A 17200-nucleotide genomic window follows, 5' to 3' on the forward strand; every position below is an offset into this window, starting at 1 on the left:
TCCCAGCATAGATCCTTGGACACACCACTATCCTGCCAATGTTAAAAATATTAATTTACTCTTTGCTGTGTATTTGTGGTTCTTCTATTCCTGTCACTCTTTTTTTTGTCCTGGGTGTGTAAGTCATTGTGAGACTTGGGTGTGTATGTGTGAATTTAAGAGGGAAGAGATTGTAAGAGACTGGTAGTATAAGACAATGAACAGATGTCAGTACTTTTTGTTATAATTATGTTTGGATTTATATCTCAGTTTATTCATGTTAGCAGATCTGAACATTATTTTTTTACTGATTGAAAGCAGAGCATCAAAATTCTAACAAGACTGGTTATTTCACACACAATAAACAAAAAAAGGTGACACATATTGTGATATACATTAAAAACATTCAGTCACAATCCATTCCCTCTGAAATTTAGTCCCACTCTGCTCTAATTTAGAAACTTATCAGTAAATGTTACAGGGCTCTCCGAGAGACTGAAAAATGTTCCTTTTCCTTGTGCCATCACCAAAGATCCCCACATCTTGAAGTTCCTCCTGCCCAAAAGTTACTTCAGGAACCACGTACTCCTCGAATTCTGAAAATGGCTTCGGAAATCTTGAACTCCAAGTCCTATAAGACTTATCCCCCTTACCTCCCTCTGCAATTTTAAATATGAATAGTGTCATTTAAATGCATAAATTCACAAAAAAATTGTGAACTTGTGTTAGGATGACCATCCCAAAAGATTCAAGTATCACCAGCTCCATTCCAGAGAGAACTTGCAGCAGGAGGACTTTCATGTCACAGAGGATCTATGTCTATCCTTATAAGTTTTAAATCTGTTTTTAAACAAGTATTTACTCAGATCTTTTAAAAATAAATTAATCAACAAACATAGCTGTGACAAAAACATACATTTTGCCTGTTGAATTTTTAACTTGTATTTCTTACTAAAAAAAAAGGGGTTAAAATACAAAGTTATGATCGTTATGGCTAGTATTTGCTGTAAGATGGAGGCAATTTATATTACAGTTGAGCAAATAAAAGAGGCACCAGATTCATTGTTTCTCAGAAGCACTTTGTGACACTTTGCTGCTCAGGTATTGATCTATTCAATTCACTCAGATTGATACTTAGGTTACAGTTAGACTATGAGATGTCTCCATAGTTTACTGGAAGTGACAATTGTATTTGGGTGGACAAACATTTGAAGTAATTAATAGCCTGTGAACAGCCATTGATCTAATGTAATTATGAGGGGTAGTTGTCTGTTGCTTTTTGGTTCAGTATAACTTCAAAGGGGTTTTGATTGAAATTGTACAGATAGCCTGTTTACCCTGAGTCAGTTTCAGCTTTCCAGCCAGAAAAGCTCTGTATTTTTAGTTCACACTGACCCAGCAGAGAAGCTATGCCAGATTGAAACTACAGCAATTAAACTTTGTTTGTGTGTCCTTATTAGTTTTGTGCATCAGAGAGAATAGCCAAGTATATGATTTACCACGTTATACTGTTCATTTATCTGTTTTATTTAAATAAAACCACCTGTTGGTTTGGAGCTTGAGTCACAGTCTAATAACTCATATATTTCAGTCCACCTTTTGAAGAGATGTGGCAGAATATGAAACATTCCAGTAACCTGTACGGAGAAGTATTCTCTGTTGCAATCTCTAGCTATCAGGCAAATTACGACACTCCAGATCATAGGGGATTCAAGGTCCACTTATGGGCCGGTGATGCTGAACCTGAGAATGTAAAACTGTAAAAACATGGCGAATCAACAAATATAGTATTAACTGCTTTTGCTTGAAATTCATTCCATATGTCCATTTCTCTATGGAAAAAAATTCTAGTCTTCCTCCAGACTAGTCAGTTTTGTTCTCATGTTCTGCAGTCACAGTGAAAGTAAATAACCTGCTTACAGCTTCATTATCCATTCCTCTCAGAATTTTAGAGACTCAAATCTCTTTGATTATTCCAATGCTTTCCTAACCAGCCTCCCATCTTCCATTCTCCATAAACTAGAGTTCATGTAAAACTCTGCTGCCTGTATCCTAACTCACACCAAGTCCCGTTCACCCATCACCCCTGTGCTTGCTGACCTACATTGGCTCCCGGTCCGGGAACGCCTCGATTTTAAAATTCTCATCTTTGTTTTCAAATCCTTCCATGGCTTCGCCTCTCCCTATCTCTGTAACCTCCACCAGCCCTCCAAGATTTCTATGCTCCTCCAATTCTTGCCTCTTGTGCATCCCTGATTTTAATCGCTACACCATTGGTGGCTGTGCCTTCAGCTGTCTGAGCCCTAAGCTCTGGAATTCCCTCCCTAGACCTCTCTCGCCTCCTTTAAGATGCTCCTTAAAACCCACATCGTCACCTGACCTAATGTCTCCTTATGTGGCTTGGTGTCAAATTTTGTTTGATAACGCTCCTGTGAAGTGCCCTGGGACATTTTACTACATTAAAGGCACTATATAAATCCAAGTTGTTGTTGTTCTCCTCCAATGAAAACAAGTTCCATTAAGTGTCCCTCCATACTAACAGCACTAAGTTCTGGAACTATCTTTGATGTTCTCTAAACTGTTTCCAATGCATCCCTGTCTTTTTGATGGTAGGGTGCCCAAACTGTACACAATCTTCTAAATCAGACCATCCTAATGAATAACACAAGGTTAAAGTAATCTGTTTTGATTTATAATCTTAAAAACCCTATTATTTCATTAGCCCTCTTCATTTTGCTATACTTACAATTAATGGCTAATACTAATAATCACATCCAAATTGTAAAGCATCTTGGAAAATTTTGTATATTAAAAGTAACAGCGTTGTTGGACAAAAGGTTGCAACCTAACTCACTATCAAAAGAATGATCACTTGATGGAAGTACTGAAAGTTGCTGGCACCTGCAGAAAAATACCACAGAATGAGTTAATGCCTTTGGAGGAAAATGTTTAATTTGTCAAATATTATTCTGAGCTTTCTCTGAAGCTCACCCTCAAGTTATCCATGGCATTTCCGTTGTAACGTTTTGTTATTTATCCTCATTTACTGTTAAAACATACATTTGAAAGCTAACTTTAAGTTTAATTTTGAAAGATTTTGTTTAAAAGTTGATAAAGGGTTAAATATACACAGAGGAATAACCTGGTGTTGTAAGACTCCTTACATTTGTTAAACTGTAGTAAGAGGCAGTTTGAAAACCAGATCCAACAAGTCACTTCCAGCGTTCATAGTCTTCGTAACAAAATGTAACCTTTACTTATATCAGTCTGTCCTGCTGTAAAAAAAACTATTCATTTCAATGGATTTGCAATGTATTGTCTCCTATAGTTTGAATCAGCACTGCAGCAACGATTTAAAAAGAGTGAATGGACCTTCTATAAAAGATAGATATAAAAATAGGTCATATTTTACAATCTAAAGGGTCTAAAAATGAGCACCTCAATGTCAGTATTTCCCATTCCTACTCTAGGGTTCCCAACTCTGGTTGGATATATTCCTGGAGGTTTCATTAAATGACCTCCGACGTCCAACCACCGTCCAGTCAAACAGCCTTTTCTCCCCCCTCACCTCCAATATCGTTATTTTCTAATAAACAAGTGTTTATCAGAAAATGGGGGGTAAAAAAACACAATTTTTTTTTAAAATCGCTCGAATTTTTTTCTCCCAGGTTTCTCACGGCGGTGTCCAGGAGATCGAATTTTAATTCCTGGAGACTCCAGGAAAAGTGCTGGCAGGTTAGCGAACTCTTCAGATCAGAAGACGAACAACATGGCGCCTGGGTCACGGGAAACGGCGCCTTTGCGACAAGGAAAGACACAACGGGAGAGCGTGGGGTGGCTCAGAGCGCACGCGCGGAACCTTATTGTGGTGTTTTCTGGGCATGCGCGGCACCATATTGCCGTTTGCGTTGGAGAGCGAGAGAGAAAAAGCGCTCGCCTTGACAGCGGGCGGCTCTCGGGTAACCAGCGGGCGGCGGAGCCCGGCCTCAGGCTGGGGGCGGCGATCGGAATCGGGCTCGTTCGGTTCCATTTGTTGTAAATTGGCCGGCGGCAGAGGCCGCCGCACGGAACAGTTGGGTAGGCGGGCGGACGGCCGTGTCCGACCGGGCTGGGCCGAGCCGAGCCGAGCCGGCGGTTGGGAGTTGTCGTCAGCCAGAGTCGAGAAGTTCTTTTTATAACGAAAAACATGGATGAAGATTTCAGACGGATGCTGGCAGCGCCCAGTCACAGTGAGTCTTGTTACTGAGGTTTGGTACCAGCCAGATCGTGCATCTTCCTTTCTTCCGTGCGAGCTCCCCTCCCTCCTGCCGCTCATGCCTGGCGTGTTTACATGTGTAAAACCCCGTGTAACACTTTGTCTACCCTCAACACCCAGATGGCACTGCTTCCCTTGGGCCTCATTAAGTTTTAACCTGACATAATACGGACAGTCTTATTTTAATATAATTGTTATGCTTTTTTAAAAAAATCCATGTGCACATGTCTACAACACGTTGGGAGTGTTTACGTTCGCTACACAGTGTTTACTCCACCATGAAGTAAAACGTTGGCAAGAGTAGATTGGCTTTGAATTGCATAATAGAGGGCAGTAAACGGAAGCCTGTGTGTGTGTGGGTTTGTAAAGATGTATTCAATGCATGGATAGGCTTATGCATTAACTTTTTTGTTTGGCTCTCGGAGTTCTGCAGCATATTGGGCCTGGTCATTGGAACACAGTGTGTTCTCTGCAATGCGTTTACAGAGTAACAACCTCCAATTTTTAAACTTTTTTTGTCACAGTTCTGTCATGTTTTGGGAGTTGGGTCAGATTTCTAAAATGCAATATTTAATTAATGCGCCAGGAAATCAGTGCTGGAACGGCAAGATGTGCTACTGAAATTTATTTCAGTTATTTGGGCGCACATTGATTATAGCCCTGAATGCCCATGTAAGTACATACAAACATATGAATTAACAGCAGGAGTAGGCCATTTGGCCCCTCGAGCCTGCTCTGCCATTTGATAAGAACATGGCTGATCTGATTGTGACCTCAACCCTACTTTCCTGTCTACCCACTATAACCTTTGACTCCCTTGTTAATCAGGAATCTATCTAACTCAACCTTAAAAATATTCAATGACCCTGCCTCCACCACTCTCTGGGGAAGGGAGTTCCACAGACTCACGACCCTCAGAGAAAACATTTCTCCTCATCTCCGTCTTATTTTTAAACTGTGACCTCTAGTTCTAGTCTCTCCCACAAGGGGAAACATTCTCTCAGCATCTACCCCTTCTAGTCCTCTCAGGATCTTATATGTTTCAATAAGATCACCTCTCATTCTTCTAAACTCCAACGTATACAGGCCCAACTTGTCCAACCTTTCCTCATGATAACACCCTCATCCCAGGAATCAGTCGAGTGAACCTTCTCTGAACCGCCTTCAAAGCAATTATGTCCTTTCTTAAATAAGGAGACCAAAACTGCACACAGTATTCTAGATGTGGTTTCACCAATGCCCTGTACACCTGTACAGCTGTAGCAAAACATCTCTACTTTTATATTCCATTCCCCTTGCAATAAATGACATCATTCCATTTGCCTTCCTAATCACTTGCTGTACCTGCATACTAACTTTTTGTGATTCATGTACTGGGACACCCAGATCCCTCTGTACCTCAGAGTTCTGCAATCTCTCTCCATTTAAATAATATACTGCTTTTCTATTCCTCCTGCCAAAGTGGACAAGTTCACATTTCCCCACATTATACTCCATCTGCCAAATTTTTGCCCACTCACTTAACCTATCTATATCCCTTTGCAGACTCCTTTGTCCTCTTCACAATGTACTTTCCTACCTACTTTTGTGTCATCATCAAATTTAGCAACCATACATTTTTTCCCTTCATCCAAGTCATTGATATAGATTGTAAATAGTTGAGGCCCAAGCACTGATCCCTGTGGCACTGCAATCGTTACATCTTGCCAACCTGAAAATGACCCATTTGTGCCTACTCTCTTTATGCATGCTAATATGTCACCCCCTACATCATGAGCTCTTATTTTGTGTAGTAGCCTTTGATGTGGCACCTTGTCAAAAGCCTTCTGGAAATCCAAGTATACCACATCCACAGGATCCCCTTTATCCACGTTGCTTGTTACTTCCTCAAAGAACTCTAATAAATTAGTCAAACACTATTTCCCTTTCACAAAGCCATGTTGACTCTGCCTGATTGCATTAAGATTTTCTAAGTGCCCTGCTATAACCTCCTTAATAATAGATTCTAGCATTTTCCCTATGACAGATGTTAAGCTAACTGGCCTGTAGTTTCCTGCTTTCTGTCTCCCTCCTTTCTTGAATAGAGGAGTTACATTTGCTATTTTCCAATCTGATGGGACCCTTCCAGAATCTAGGGAGTTTTGGAAAATTAAAACTGGCTTAGTGGCAGAAGGCAGAGGGTGATGGTCAAAGGTTGTTTTTGTGACTGGAAGCCTGTGGCCAGTGGGGTACCACAGGGATCGGTGCTGGGTCCCTTGCTGTTTGTGGTCTACATTAATGACTTGGATATGAATGTAAAAGGTATGATCAGTAATTTCGCTGATGATACAAAAATTGGTAGGGTGGTAAATAGCGAGGAGGATAGCCTCAGTCTGCAGGACGATATAGATGGGTTGGTCAGATGGGCGGAACAGTGGCAAATGGAATTTAACCCGGAAAAGTGCGAGGTGATGCACTTTGGAGGGACTAACAAGGCAAGGGAATACACAATGAATGGGAGGACCCGAGGCAAGACAGAGGGTCAGAGGGATCTTGGTGTGCAAGTTCACAGATCCCTGAAGGCGGCGGAACAGGTAGATAAGGTGGTAAAGAAGGCATATGGGATACTTGCCTTTATTAGCCGAGGCATAGAATATAAGAGCAAGGAGGTTATGATGGAGCTGTATAAAACACTGGTTAGGCCACAGCTGGAGTACTGTGTGCAGTTCTGGTCGCCACACTACAGGAAGGATGTGATCGCTTTGGAGAGGGTGCAGAGGAGATTCACCAGGATGTTACCAGGGCTGGAGCGCTTCAACTATGAAGAGAGACTGGGAAGATTGGGTTTGTTTTCCTTGGAGCAGAGGAGGCTGAGGGGGGACATGATTGAGGTGTACAAGATTATGAGGGGCACAGATAGGATGGATACTAAGGAGCTTTTTCCCTTCGTTGAGGGTTCTATATCAAGGGGACATAGATTCAAGGTAAAAGGCGGGAGGTTTAGAGGGGATTGAGAAAGAACTTTTTCACCCAGAGGGTGGTTGGAGTCTGGAACTCACTGCCTGAAAGGGTTGTGGAGGCAGGAACCCTCACAACATTCAAGAAGCATTTGGATGAGCACTTGAAATGCCATAGCATACAAGGCTACGGACCAAATGCTGGAATATGGGATTAGAGTAGACAGGGCTTGATGGCCGGCGCGGACACGATGGGCCGAAGGGCCTCTATCTGTGCTGTATAACTCTGACTCTATGACTCAATGCATCTTCTATCTCTGCAACCACTTCTTTTAAGACTCTAGGATAAAGTCCGTCAGGACCTGGGTACTTGTCAGCTTTTAGTTCTAATATTTTTTTCAGAACCCTTTCCCTGATGATTGTAAATGTTTTAAGTTCCTCCCTCCCTTTCACCTCTTGATTCACAATCATTTCTGGCAGATTATTTGTATCCTCTACAGTGAAGATGGACTCAAAATATCTGTTCAATTCATCCGCCATTTCCTTATTCTCCATTATTAATTCTCCAGACTCTCTCTCTAGAGGACCAACACTCACTTTACTTACTCTTTTCCTTTTTAAATACCAGTAGAAACTCTTACTATCTTTTTTTATTTCTAGCTAGCTTTCTCTCGTACTCTTAATTTCTCCCCCCTCATTATTCTTTGTCATTCTTTGCTGTTTTTTATATTCTGACCTATCTTCTGACCTGCCACTAATCCTCGTGGAATTGTATGCTTTTTCTTTCAATTTGATACTGTCTTTAACTTCCTTAGTTAGCCACAGATGGTATGTCCTTCCCCAGAGTCTTTCTCACTGGAATGTATCTTTGCGGAGTGTTATGAAATATCTCATTAAATGTCTGCCACTGCATCTCTACTGACCTATCCCTTAACCTAATTTCCCAGATCACTTTAGCCAGCTCTGTCTTCATGCCCTCATAAATGCCCTTATTTAAGTTTAAAACATTAGTCTTAGACTTACTCTTCGCTCCCTCAAACTGAATGTGAAATTCAATCATATTGTGATCACTGCTACCTAGAGGCTCCTTTACAATGAGGTCATTAATTAATCCTGTCTCATTACACATTACCAGATCTAGAATAGCCTGCTCTCTGTTTGGCTTTAGAACGTGCTGCTGTAAGAAACTGTCCTGAAAGCATTCTATGAACTCATCTTCCAAGGTACCTTTGCCAATCAGGTTCTTCAATCTATTTGTAGATTAAAATCACCCATGATTATCGCTGATCCTTTCTCACAAGTCCCCATTATTTCTTCCAGTATACCCTGTCCTACAGTTACTGTTAGAGGGCCTATAAACTACTCCCACAAGTGACTTCTTGCCTTTACTATTTCTTATCTCTACCCAAACTGATTCTACATCTTGGTCTTTAGAACTAAGGTCATTTCTCTCTATTATATTCATGTCATCCTTAATTAACAAAGCTACCCCTCCACCTTTTCCTAGTTTCCTGTCCTTCCGAAATGTCAAGTACCCTTGAATATTCAGGTTCCAGCCTTTGTCATCTTGCGGCCATGTCTCTGTAATGGCTATCAGATCGTACGTATTTATTTCTATTTGAGCTGTCAATTCATCCATTTTGTTATGAATGCTACGCGTATTCAGGTACAAAACCTTTAGTGCTGTCTTTTTACTATTTTTGCAACCTCTAGTCTTATCTGCAGGCGCACTCTTAAGTTGGCATGCTCTGTCCCTTCCTGCCACTCTCTGATTAGCATTTCCCTTATTGCTACCTTGCTCTCTTGCCTTGTCTTCTTTCTTTAATTTATCACATCTTCCCTTACTTGATCCCTCGCCCCCACTATTTAGTTTAAAGCCCTCTCTACCGCCCTAGTTACACGATTCGCCAGAACACTGACCCCAGCATGGTTCAGATGAAGCCCGTCCCAACAGTTCAGCTGCCACTTTTCCCAGTACTGGTGCCAGTGCCCCATGAATCAAAACCCATTTCTCCCACACCAATCTTTGAGCCACGAATTTAACTCTCTAATCTTATTTACCCTATGCCAATTTGCTCGTGGCTCAGGTAATAATCCAGAGATTATTACCTTTTGAGGTTCTGCTTTTTAACTTAGCCCCTAGCTGCTCATACCCCCTAAGCAGAACCTCTTCCCTCGTCCTACCTATGTCGTTGGTACCTACGTGGACCACAACAACTGGATCCTCCCCCTCCCACTGCAAGTTCTTCTCTAGCCCAGAGAAGATGTCCCAAACCCTGGCACCAGGCAGGAAACACAGCCTTCTGAACTCTTGTTCTCAGCTGCAGAGAACTGTGTCTATCCCCCTGACTATACTGTCCCCTACTACTATTACATTCCAACTAACTCCCCCTGCTTGAATGGCTTCCTGTACCATGGTGCCATGGTCAGTTTGCTCATCCAACCTGCAGCCCCCGCTTTCGTCCTTACAGGCTGCAAGCACCTCAAACCTGTTGGACAAGGCTGAGGCTCCTCCACTTCTACCTTCTCGATCCCCTTACCTGCCTTGCTCACAGTCACATCCTCCTGTCCCTGACCAATTTAGACGACCTTATCCTATGGGGTGTGACCACCTCCTGGAACCAAATGTCCAGGTATTTTTCCCCCTCCCTGATGTGTCGCAGTGTCTGCAGCTCGACCTCCAGTTCAATGAGTCTGAGCCGAAGCTCCTCAAGTCGCAGAGACTTACTGCAGGCGTATTTGCCCTGGATCACACTGGCGTCCAGGAGCTCCCACATTCTGCAGTTGCTACACATCACCTGCCCTGCCACCTTACATAAGAACATAAGAGATAGGAGCAGGAGTAGGCCAATCGGCCCCTCGAGCCTGCTCCGCCATTCAATAAGATCTTTATTATGTATTAATTATTATTCTTATTTAAATTTATAATTTATAAACCCTATTTCTCCCAATAAGCTTTACAACTGCTAGTAAACCTTCTACTACTACTAAAACCTTACAATTACTAAGTTACACTTGTTTTGAAAGTTAAACGAGTCAATTACTCACCAACCAATCACTTACGTGTTTCCCTGTGTAGTCACACTTGGTTTTTCTCAGAACATGGTGGGTGGGTTCTGACTGGCAGCGACTATAACAAATGAGCTGTCTCTACTGCTTACTTCACATGCCCCTTGCTGTAATTGTTCCGATTTTAAACAACATTTTTAAGTCTGCTTCATTCTCACTTCATGCCCCATCAAAAAGAAATCTGTACAGTACTGCCTTGCAATCTAATTTTGGTATTTGATGAGAAAAGGTGGCCTAAAACTAATGTTCCTGATGAAACTATTGTTCCTACTAACCCATGAAAAGTCCTTCTGGAATTCCCTCTCTAAACCTCTGTCTCCCCCGTAAATTCGCTCCTTAAAACCTACCTCTTTGACCAAGCTTTTGGTCACCTGTCCTAATATCTCTTTATATGACTTGGTGTCAGATTTTGTCTGATAATGCTTCTGTGAAATGCCTTGGGACATTTTACTATGTTAAATGCACTATATAAATGCAAGTTGTTGTTGAAAAGTAGCTTTTGGCAGTCACTTACTATCTAAAATTGGTCTCAGTCAGAACACCAAATCTTTTTTTCTTTCTGTGGATGCTGATTGACCTGTTGTTTGTTTCCAGCATTTTCTGCTTTTGCATTGATGTCAGGTTATAAAATAGGATATTTTGGAATGGGGTTCCTTTCAGTGCAAAGTACTTGCCCCAAAATCTATATAATTTTGAAATGAGTGAAGATCTCCTTGAGGCAGCTGTCACCCAAGTTGATGGACTAGCTTGAAAGGAGACCTAAAAGGGGAGAGAGGGAAGAGTGAAGAAGTTATTTGACACATTTGACCGTATCCCTGAAGTACTTCCCCATGATGTTCTCCTTTTAAGTAAACACTTATTTGTAGTTAGTATGTTTTGTGTCATGGAAGATGTTATAAGTTGAATATAATTGCAACATAAATGGTAAAATTGACTCTTTTTAAACTGTGATTGATATCTTGGAGTCAATTTAAAATGTAATTTAGTAAAATGGTTCAGATTACTTAATTGTCATCTGAACTCCTGTGATTGGATTACAGTTCAGGACTCATTCTGAATTGGCTCTAATTTGCTACGGTTTTATTTTTGTGTTTAGTGTACATAATGTTTTACATGCATAACTATATCATCAAAAAGGTATGATGAAATGTGATGTACATGATTTTAGCACACTCTGTATGTACAGTAGTAGATCTCCTGTGACATTATTCATGGTGAGTCAGATGATTTGCTATTTTATAACAACCAAGAGGATGCTGTGGAAGTATGCAATAGAATCAGTAGCTAAAGCAATCTAAAGAAGGGTTTAATGTTTGTTATTCTGGAAACGCTGATTGACAGGCTGGCTGCCGACAGCAGCTGCAATGCCAGGGTGGGAGGAGAGGAGAGGAGAGGGATGTTATCCAGCACTGGAACAGAGAGAGTGGGGGGGAGGGGGGAGATCAGAGAGGGACATCGGAGATGGAGATATCGGAACAGGGTGGAAAGGTAGGTTTATTTTGTTTTTTAACTTTGTGCAGTGTTTATATTTAATTTATTTAGTTTATTTTTGCCTGATCCGGCCCTTCATGCCTGGTTTCACCAGGCATGAATCGGAAGCTGTGGGAAAACCACCCAGGTAAGTTTAAAATCATTTTAACTATCTACTACGTAAGAAATAAAGTACCTTAAGTACTTCAATGAGGTACATTTGGTTCTTTAACCATCATCCTGCCGGCTATAATTGCCGGCGGGACTTTGGCATTCGTGAGGCACGTGCACACAGACGCGTCTGTGGGGAACCCGGAAGTCGGCGGGTTGGATCCGGCTTCCTCACCTGCTGGGGATTTCCCCAATTTTCGCAGCCCCCAACACACCCGCAATTTCTTTTGAAAATTGGGGCCAATGAAACTTACCAAATTATCAGGCCAAGTGTAATCATTATTAAGGGTGCAAGGATTTACTTACAAGAATAGTCTGATACACAGAAGATGAAAATATATCTAGAGTTAAAAAATGTAGCTTACCTATTTCCCATTTTAACATTTGCAGGAGTGGTCATGTTTTATACATATGCATGGCATTTTAATGTCTTGTGCTCTTTTATATTGTATTAACCAAGGGGTGGCATCCCTAAGTAACTAAGGTTACGCAAAGGTTGTTTGAAGTTTAAAGAATGTGGAGGCAGCTGTTTGTTAAGCCACTTTTGGTCCTTAGTAGCTGAGGTTTTGCTTTAAAATGTCTAGTAGTTTAAAATCTCTTCAAGGGATGATCATTATAGCTATTTATCTGGCTGAGTGCAGAAGGAGAAACAGTCAATGACCACAGCAGCATTGAGAAATGGCCGAGGCCGACAGGAGCACGGAACAGTGCTGGTTGAGTACAGGCTTGGCAAGCCAGCGGAACGATTAAGGGTAGCAGTGGGTGGGCGCAGAGGTAGACCACAATGGTAGTGGAGAAATAGCCACGGCCAATGGGAGCAGTCAGCAGCGCGCATAAGTAACCAGATTTTTAAAAAATTAATTCATGGGATGTGGGTATCACTGGCAAGGCGATTTATTGCCCATGTTTAGTTGCCACAAGAAGGTCGTAGTGGGTGCCTTCTTGAATTGCTGCAGCGCTTGAGTTGAAGGTGCCCCTGCAATGCTATTCTTTGTAGAGGTGTGATACAACTGAGTGGCTTGCTAGGCCACTTCAGAGGGTATTGGTGCGGGACTGGAATCACATATAGGCCAGACCAGCTAAGGGTGGCAGGTTTTCTTCTCGAAGGGACGTTACTGAACTAGTTGGGCTTTTATGATAATCCGACGGCTTCATGGTCACTTTTACTGATACCAGTTTATTGTTTCCAATTTTTTTTTAAACTGAATTCACATTTTCAAACTGCCATGGTGTCATTTGAACTTGCGTTCTATGGATTATTAGTCCATCTGGATTACTAGTACAGTAACATAAGCACTATATTACTGTCCCCAGAAGCAAAAGCAGAGCAGGCCCCTAACTGAAATCCCCACTATTTGCATAAAACAGCAAATTCAGAGGAAAAAAGACCCACGGCAGCCTCATCAAAGACCATGCAGTGGAATAGCAGATGCTTCCTGCAGGGAACACTGTGTATGGGGGGGAAACGTAGAGGAAAGTTTATATTCTATTATTGAAAAGCATTCAGAAACACACAATAATCATTTTATAACTGTTTAAAATTCACTTTTCCTCCTCGGTCTTTGAAAATGTCCAGAAACCTAGGAACTAGAGCTTTTGAAGCCCCATCTGGTGGTACAAGTGTGCAGTTGCAGGCATGGCTGGGAGCTGATCCCAGTATCAGTTCACCGTAAAACAAAACTTGCATTTATGTAGCCCCTTTCATGACCGCCGGACATCTTAAAGTGCTTCACGGCCAGTGAAGTATTTTGGAGGTTGAGGGACTGTCTCTGTAGCATGTCCCATTCTTCTTTTGTTGCCTGACAAGCAATCCTGTTCAGATTTTCTGTGCTGTCTGCTGATGTAGAGGTAAATGAAGTGCACAGGGTAGACTCTGTTGGTTAGTGGATTCCCCTGATGGTTTAGCTAGTTACGGGAGTGATTAGCTGACATACTCATGTTGAATCCCTAGCCTCTACTGAGTTACGTGTGCTCACTCAGGGTAGTAGTAAGATGCTACAATTGGCCTCAGCACCCCTGAGTAGAAGGAGCAAACAGCCAGGGCTTCCTCTGATCAGCAGCCTCTAGTGAAGATATGGTGGGTGAAGATATGATGGCTGCAACTTTGTGCCCCACATGGGTAGAATAGCATTCCAACCTTTGCTATCTAAGTTCAAACATGAAGAATGGTCATTTGGCATAGTACAGGTGGAACCAGCCAGGAGACAATGTTTTTTGGAAGAGAGAGTACAAAATCAACTGAAAAAGGAAGAAGAGGAGAAAAAAATATTGTAGGTGCCTTTTTGCTTCAGGAGGATGAGTATCAAGAGTGGACACTACTCAGCCTGTGATAAGCAGATAGAGAAAATCGTGTACAGTGATGAATATACAGATATATATTTCAGTCTTTCACCTTGAAAAATGGTTTTACATTTGCCCTCTTTCCCAAGGATGCTGACAAGGCAGCTAACATTTGTGTGATGGTAATGGCACTCCACCATTTCCATTGATGGGGGTTACATTCACCTTCCCCACCTTTTCTACTTGGCTAGTCCATTAATCTTTTGAAAATGTTTGGTGATAACACATTATACTGTCTGCCCTTTAAGTGATAGCATTAGAAAAATACCTTAGTTCCACATTATGGATATTCTGTTTCTAAATGGAATTATTTGGAGTGGGCAGCCCTTACCATTGACAACAACATGTTTCTCATTTTTAGCATTCTTATGGATATACCAGTGTCTAATTTGAATTGCATTTTCATTGAATTTTATTTCAGTATTATATTTCCAGTGCTTTAGTTTTGAAAACTGAAGAGTAATCTAATATTCCTCTTTTTAACAGTAAGAAAGCCACGTTTTGACGTATCCTTAGTACGCCTAACTCAACAATTTATGGAACTTGTGAAGGAAGCTCCTGATGGTGTTCTTGACATGAACGATGTAGCAAGGGTGCTTGGGGTACGAAAGAGAAGAGTTTATGATATTACCAATGTACTGGATGGGATTCGTCTTGTGAGAAAAAAATCCAAAAACTTAATTGAATGGATGTAAGTGACATTTTATAATAAATTGTTTGGTTTCTTTTGAGATTCAACCATATTCATTGGATATACCTCTACTTCAGTTTGTCAATTGAAAAGGTGGGCTCTAAACCACATGGTATTTGATGCTTTCCTGATTTTTGTCCCGAAATAACCTTGACTGGAATTTGACGTTCCCTTTACTTTGAGGTGAATGCAGCTAACAAGCAGAAACCCATTATTATTCACTGAAACCTTTTGTAAACATTTTATTTGTTGTGAGTCCAGGTTTGAATTCAGCCTAGATGAAAGTTTATTTTCTTTACCTGCTGCTGCAAGAGTTCACAAAATATGTAATTGGGGCAATCTCAACCTAATTCTCAATGAGTAGGTCTACAGCACAGACTACTCAATTATTGGGACTAATTTGCCTTACTTGGAGTACACAAAGATGGCCATAATGTGAAATGGAAATGTCACGCTGGTGTGGGAAGGCACATTTGTGCTGGAACCATTCTGGAAGTGCTCAATGATATTAGATTGTATTCTTCAGTGTTGGGTTTCTCATCCCACTGAGTATAACATTTGCCCAGTTTTTGATTTTACCCCACCTCAACTGATTCTTTCTTTGCTATTGTACTGTTTCTCTTGCAGCAGATCTCCCCCCCCCCCCCCCCACCTGTTTTGATAACGTAATACATCTGGTGTCCCAGTATGGATGGGAAAGGATATAAAAACAGGTCAATGTCTTTTGCTGATTGCATATAATTTTGAATTGCATTACTTCAAGAACCAAAAGAATTGGCTGGCTATAGAAAGATTTTAGCAAACTTAATTTTCTCTCTAGATTGAGGCATCCAAGATTCTCACGTTGCAAAGATGCATCATTTAAGCAAAAATTGAGAGCCACCATGTAGATTTAGTTACAGGTGATTACTGCCATTGCGTATGCCTGAGTGACATTGCTCAACATGACATCCAATGAAGTGTCAGTACTGTGTTGCTTCTTGCTAGCGCAGCACTGATGATAAGGTATTGTCTTGTCCTTAGGTGGCCAATTTGAGTATGATGGTATGGTGTGTTGTGTTGAATGGTAATTTAATCTATATGTGAAAAAAGATATGTGGAAGACTTGGCTAACTTTATTTAATGGGTAGCATTTTTCCTTCCACAGCTTGAATTATTGTTAATCTTTTTTTCATATATAATGCAATTCCCATTTACATGTATTCTGCAAAATGCACTCACTTGTGTTTATTGGTCAACTACATACAACAATAGACAACAAAGGCTATGGGCCCCCACAACATCCCGGCTGTAGTGCTGAAGTCTTGTGCTTCAGAACTAGCCACGCCTCTAGCCAAACTGTTTCAGTACAGCTACAACACTAGCATCCACCTGACAATTGGAAAATTGCCCAGGTATGTCCTGTCTACAAAAAGCAGGACAAATCTAATCCGGCCAATTACCATCCTATCATTCTACTCTCACTCACCAGCAAAGTGATAGAAGGTGTCGTCGACAGTGCTATCAAGTGGCACTTACTCACCAATAACCTGCTCACCGATGCTCAGTTTGGGTTCCACCAGGACCACTCGGCTCCAGACCTCATTACAGCCTTGGTCCAAATATGGACAAAAGAGCTGAATTCCAGAGGTGAGGTGAGAGTGACTACCCTAGTCATCAAGGCAGCATTTGACCATGTGGCATCAAGGAGCCCTAGTAAAATTGAAGTCAATGGGAATCAGGGGGAAAACTCTCCAGTGGCTGGAGTCATACCTAGCACAAAGGAAGATGGTAGTGGTTGTTGGAGGCCAATCATCTCAGCCCCAGAACATTGCTGCAGGAGTTCCTCGGGACAGTGTCCTAGGCCCAACCATCTTCAGCTGCTTCACCAATGACCTTCCTTCCATCATCAGGTCAGAAATGTGGATGTTCGCTGATGATTGCATAGTCATTGATGAAGCAACTGAAGATGGTTAGGCCTAGGACACTGCCCTGAGGAACTCCTGCAGCAATGTCCTGGGGCTGAGATGATTGGCCTCCAACAACCACTACCATCTTCCTTTGTGCTAGGCATAACTCCAGCCACTGGATAGTTTTCCCCCGATCTCCATTGCCTTCAGTTTTACTAGGGCTCCTTGGTGCCACACTCAGTTGAATGCTTCCTTGATGTCAAGGGCAGTCACTCTCAGCTCACCTCTGGAATTCAGCTCTTTTGTCCATGCATAGACCACGGTTGTCATGAGATTTGGAGCTGAGTGGTCCTGGCCAAACCTAAACTAAGCATCGGTGATCAGGTTATTGGTGAGTAAG

The 17200-nt window shown here is 41.7% G+C and overlaps 1 protein-coding gene and 1 long non-coding RNA gene across 2 annotated transcripts in view; one reads left to right on the forward strand and one right to left on the reverse strand.

The window, feature by feature from the left end:
- Window positions 1-254: 254 nt before the first annotated feature.
- LOC137321357 (uncharacterized) lies at window positions 255-3739 on the reverse strand. Its single transcript, XR_010962789.1, has 3 exons — window positions 3144-3739; window positions 1523-1736; window positions 255-638 (listed from the first exon to the last, which is right to left on the reverse strand). It is a non-coding gene; the product is annotated as an uncharacterized lncRNA (long non-coding RNA).
- A 121-nt stretch (window positions 3740-3860) lies between these two features.
- The window catches only part of e2f6 (E2F transcription factor 6), a 28488-nt gene continuing 15148 nt past the window's right edge, over window positions 3861-17200 (forward strand). Inside the window, exons 1-2 of the mRNA XM_067984241.1 lie at window positions 3861-4208; window positions 14707-14911. Coding sequence (XP_067840342.1) covers window positions 4166-4208; window positions 14707-14911 — 248 coding nt within the window. The 5' untranslated portion in view covers window positions 3861-4165. The remainder of the gene's footprint in view (window positions 4209-14706; window positions 14912-17200) is intronic.

The sequence above is a fragment of the Heptranchias perlo genome, chromosome 5 (assembly GCF_035084215.1).
Source record: "Heptranchias perlo isolate sHepPer1 chromosome 5, sHepPer1.hap1, whole genome shotgun sequence".
Classification (NCBI taxonomy): domain Eukaryota; kingdom Metazoa; phylum Chordata; class Chondrichthyes; order Hexanchiformes; family Hexanchidae; genus Heptranchias; species Heptranchias perlo.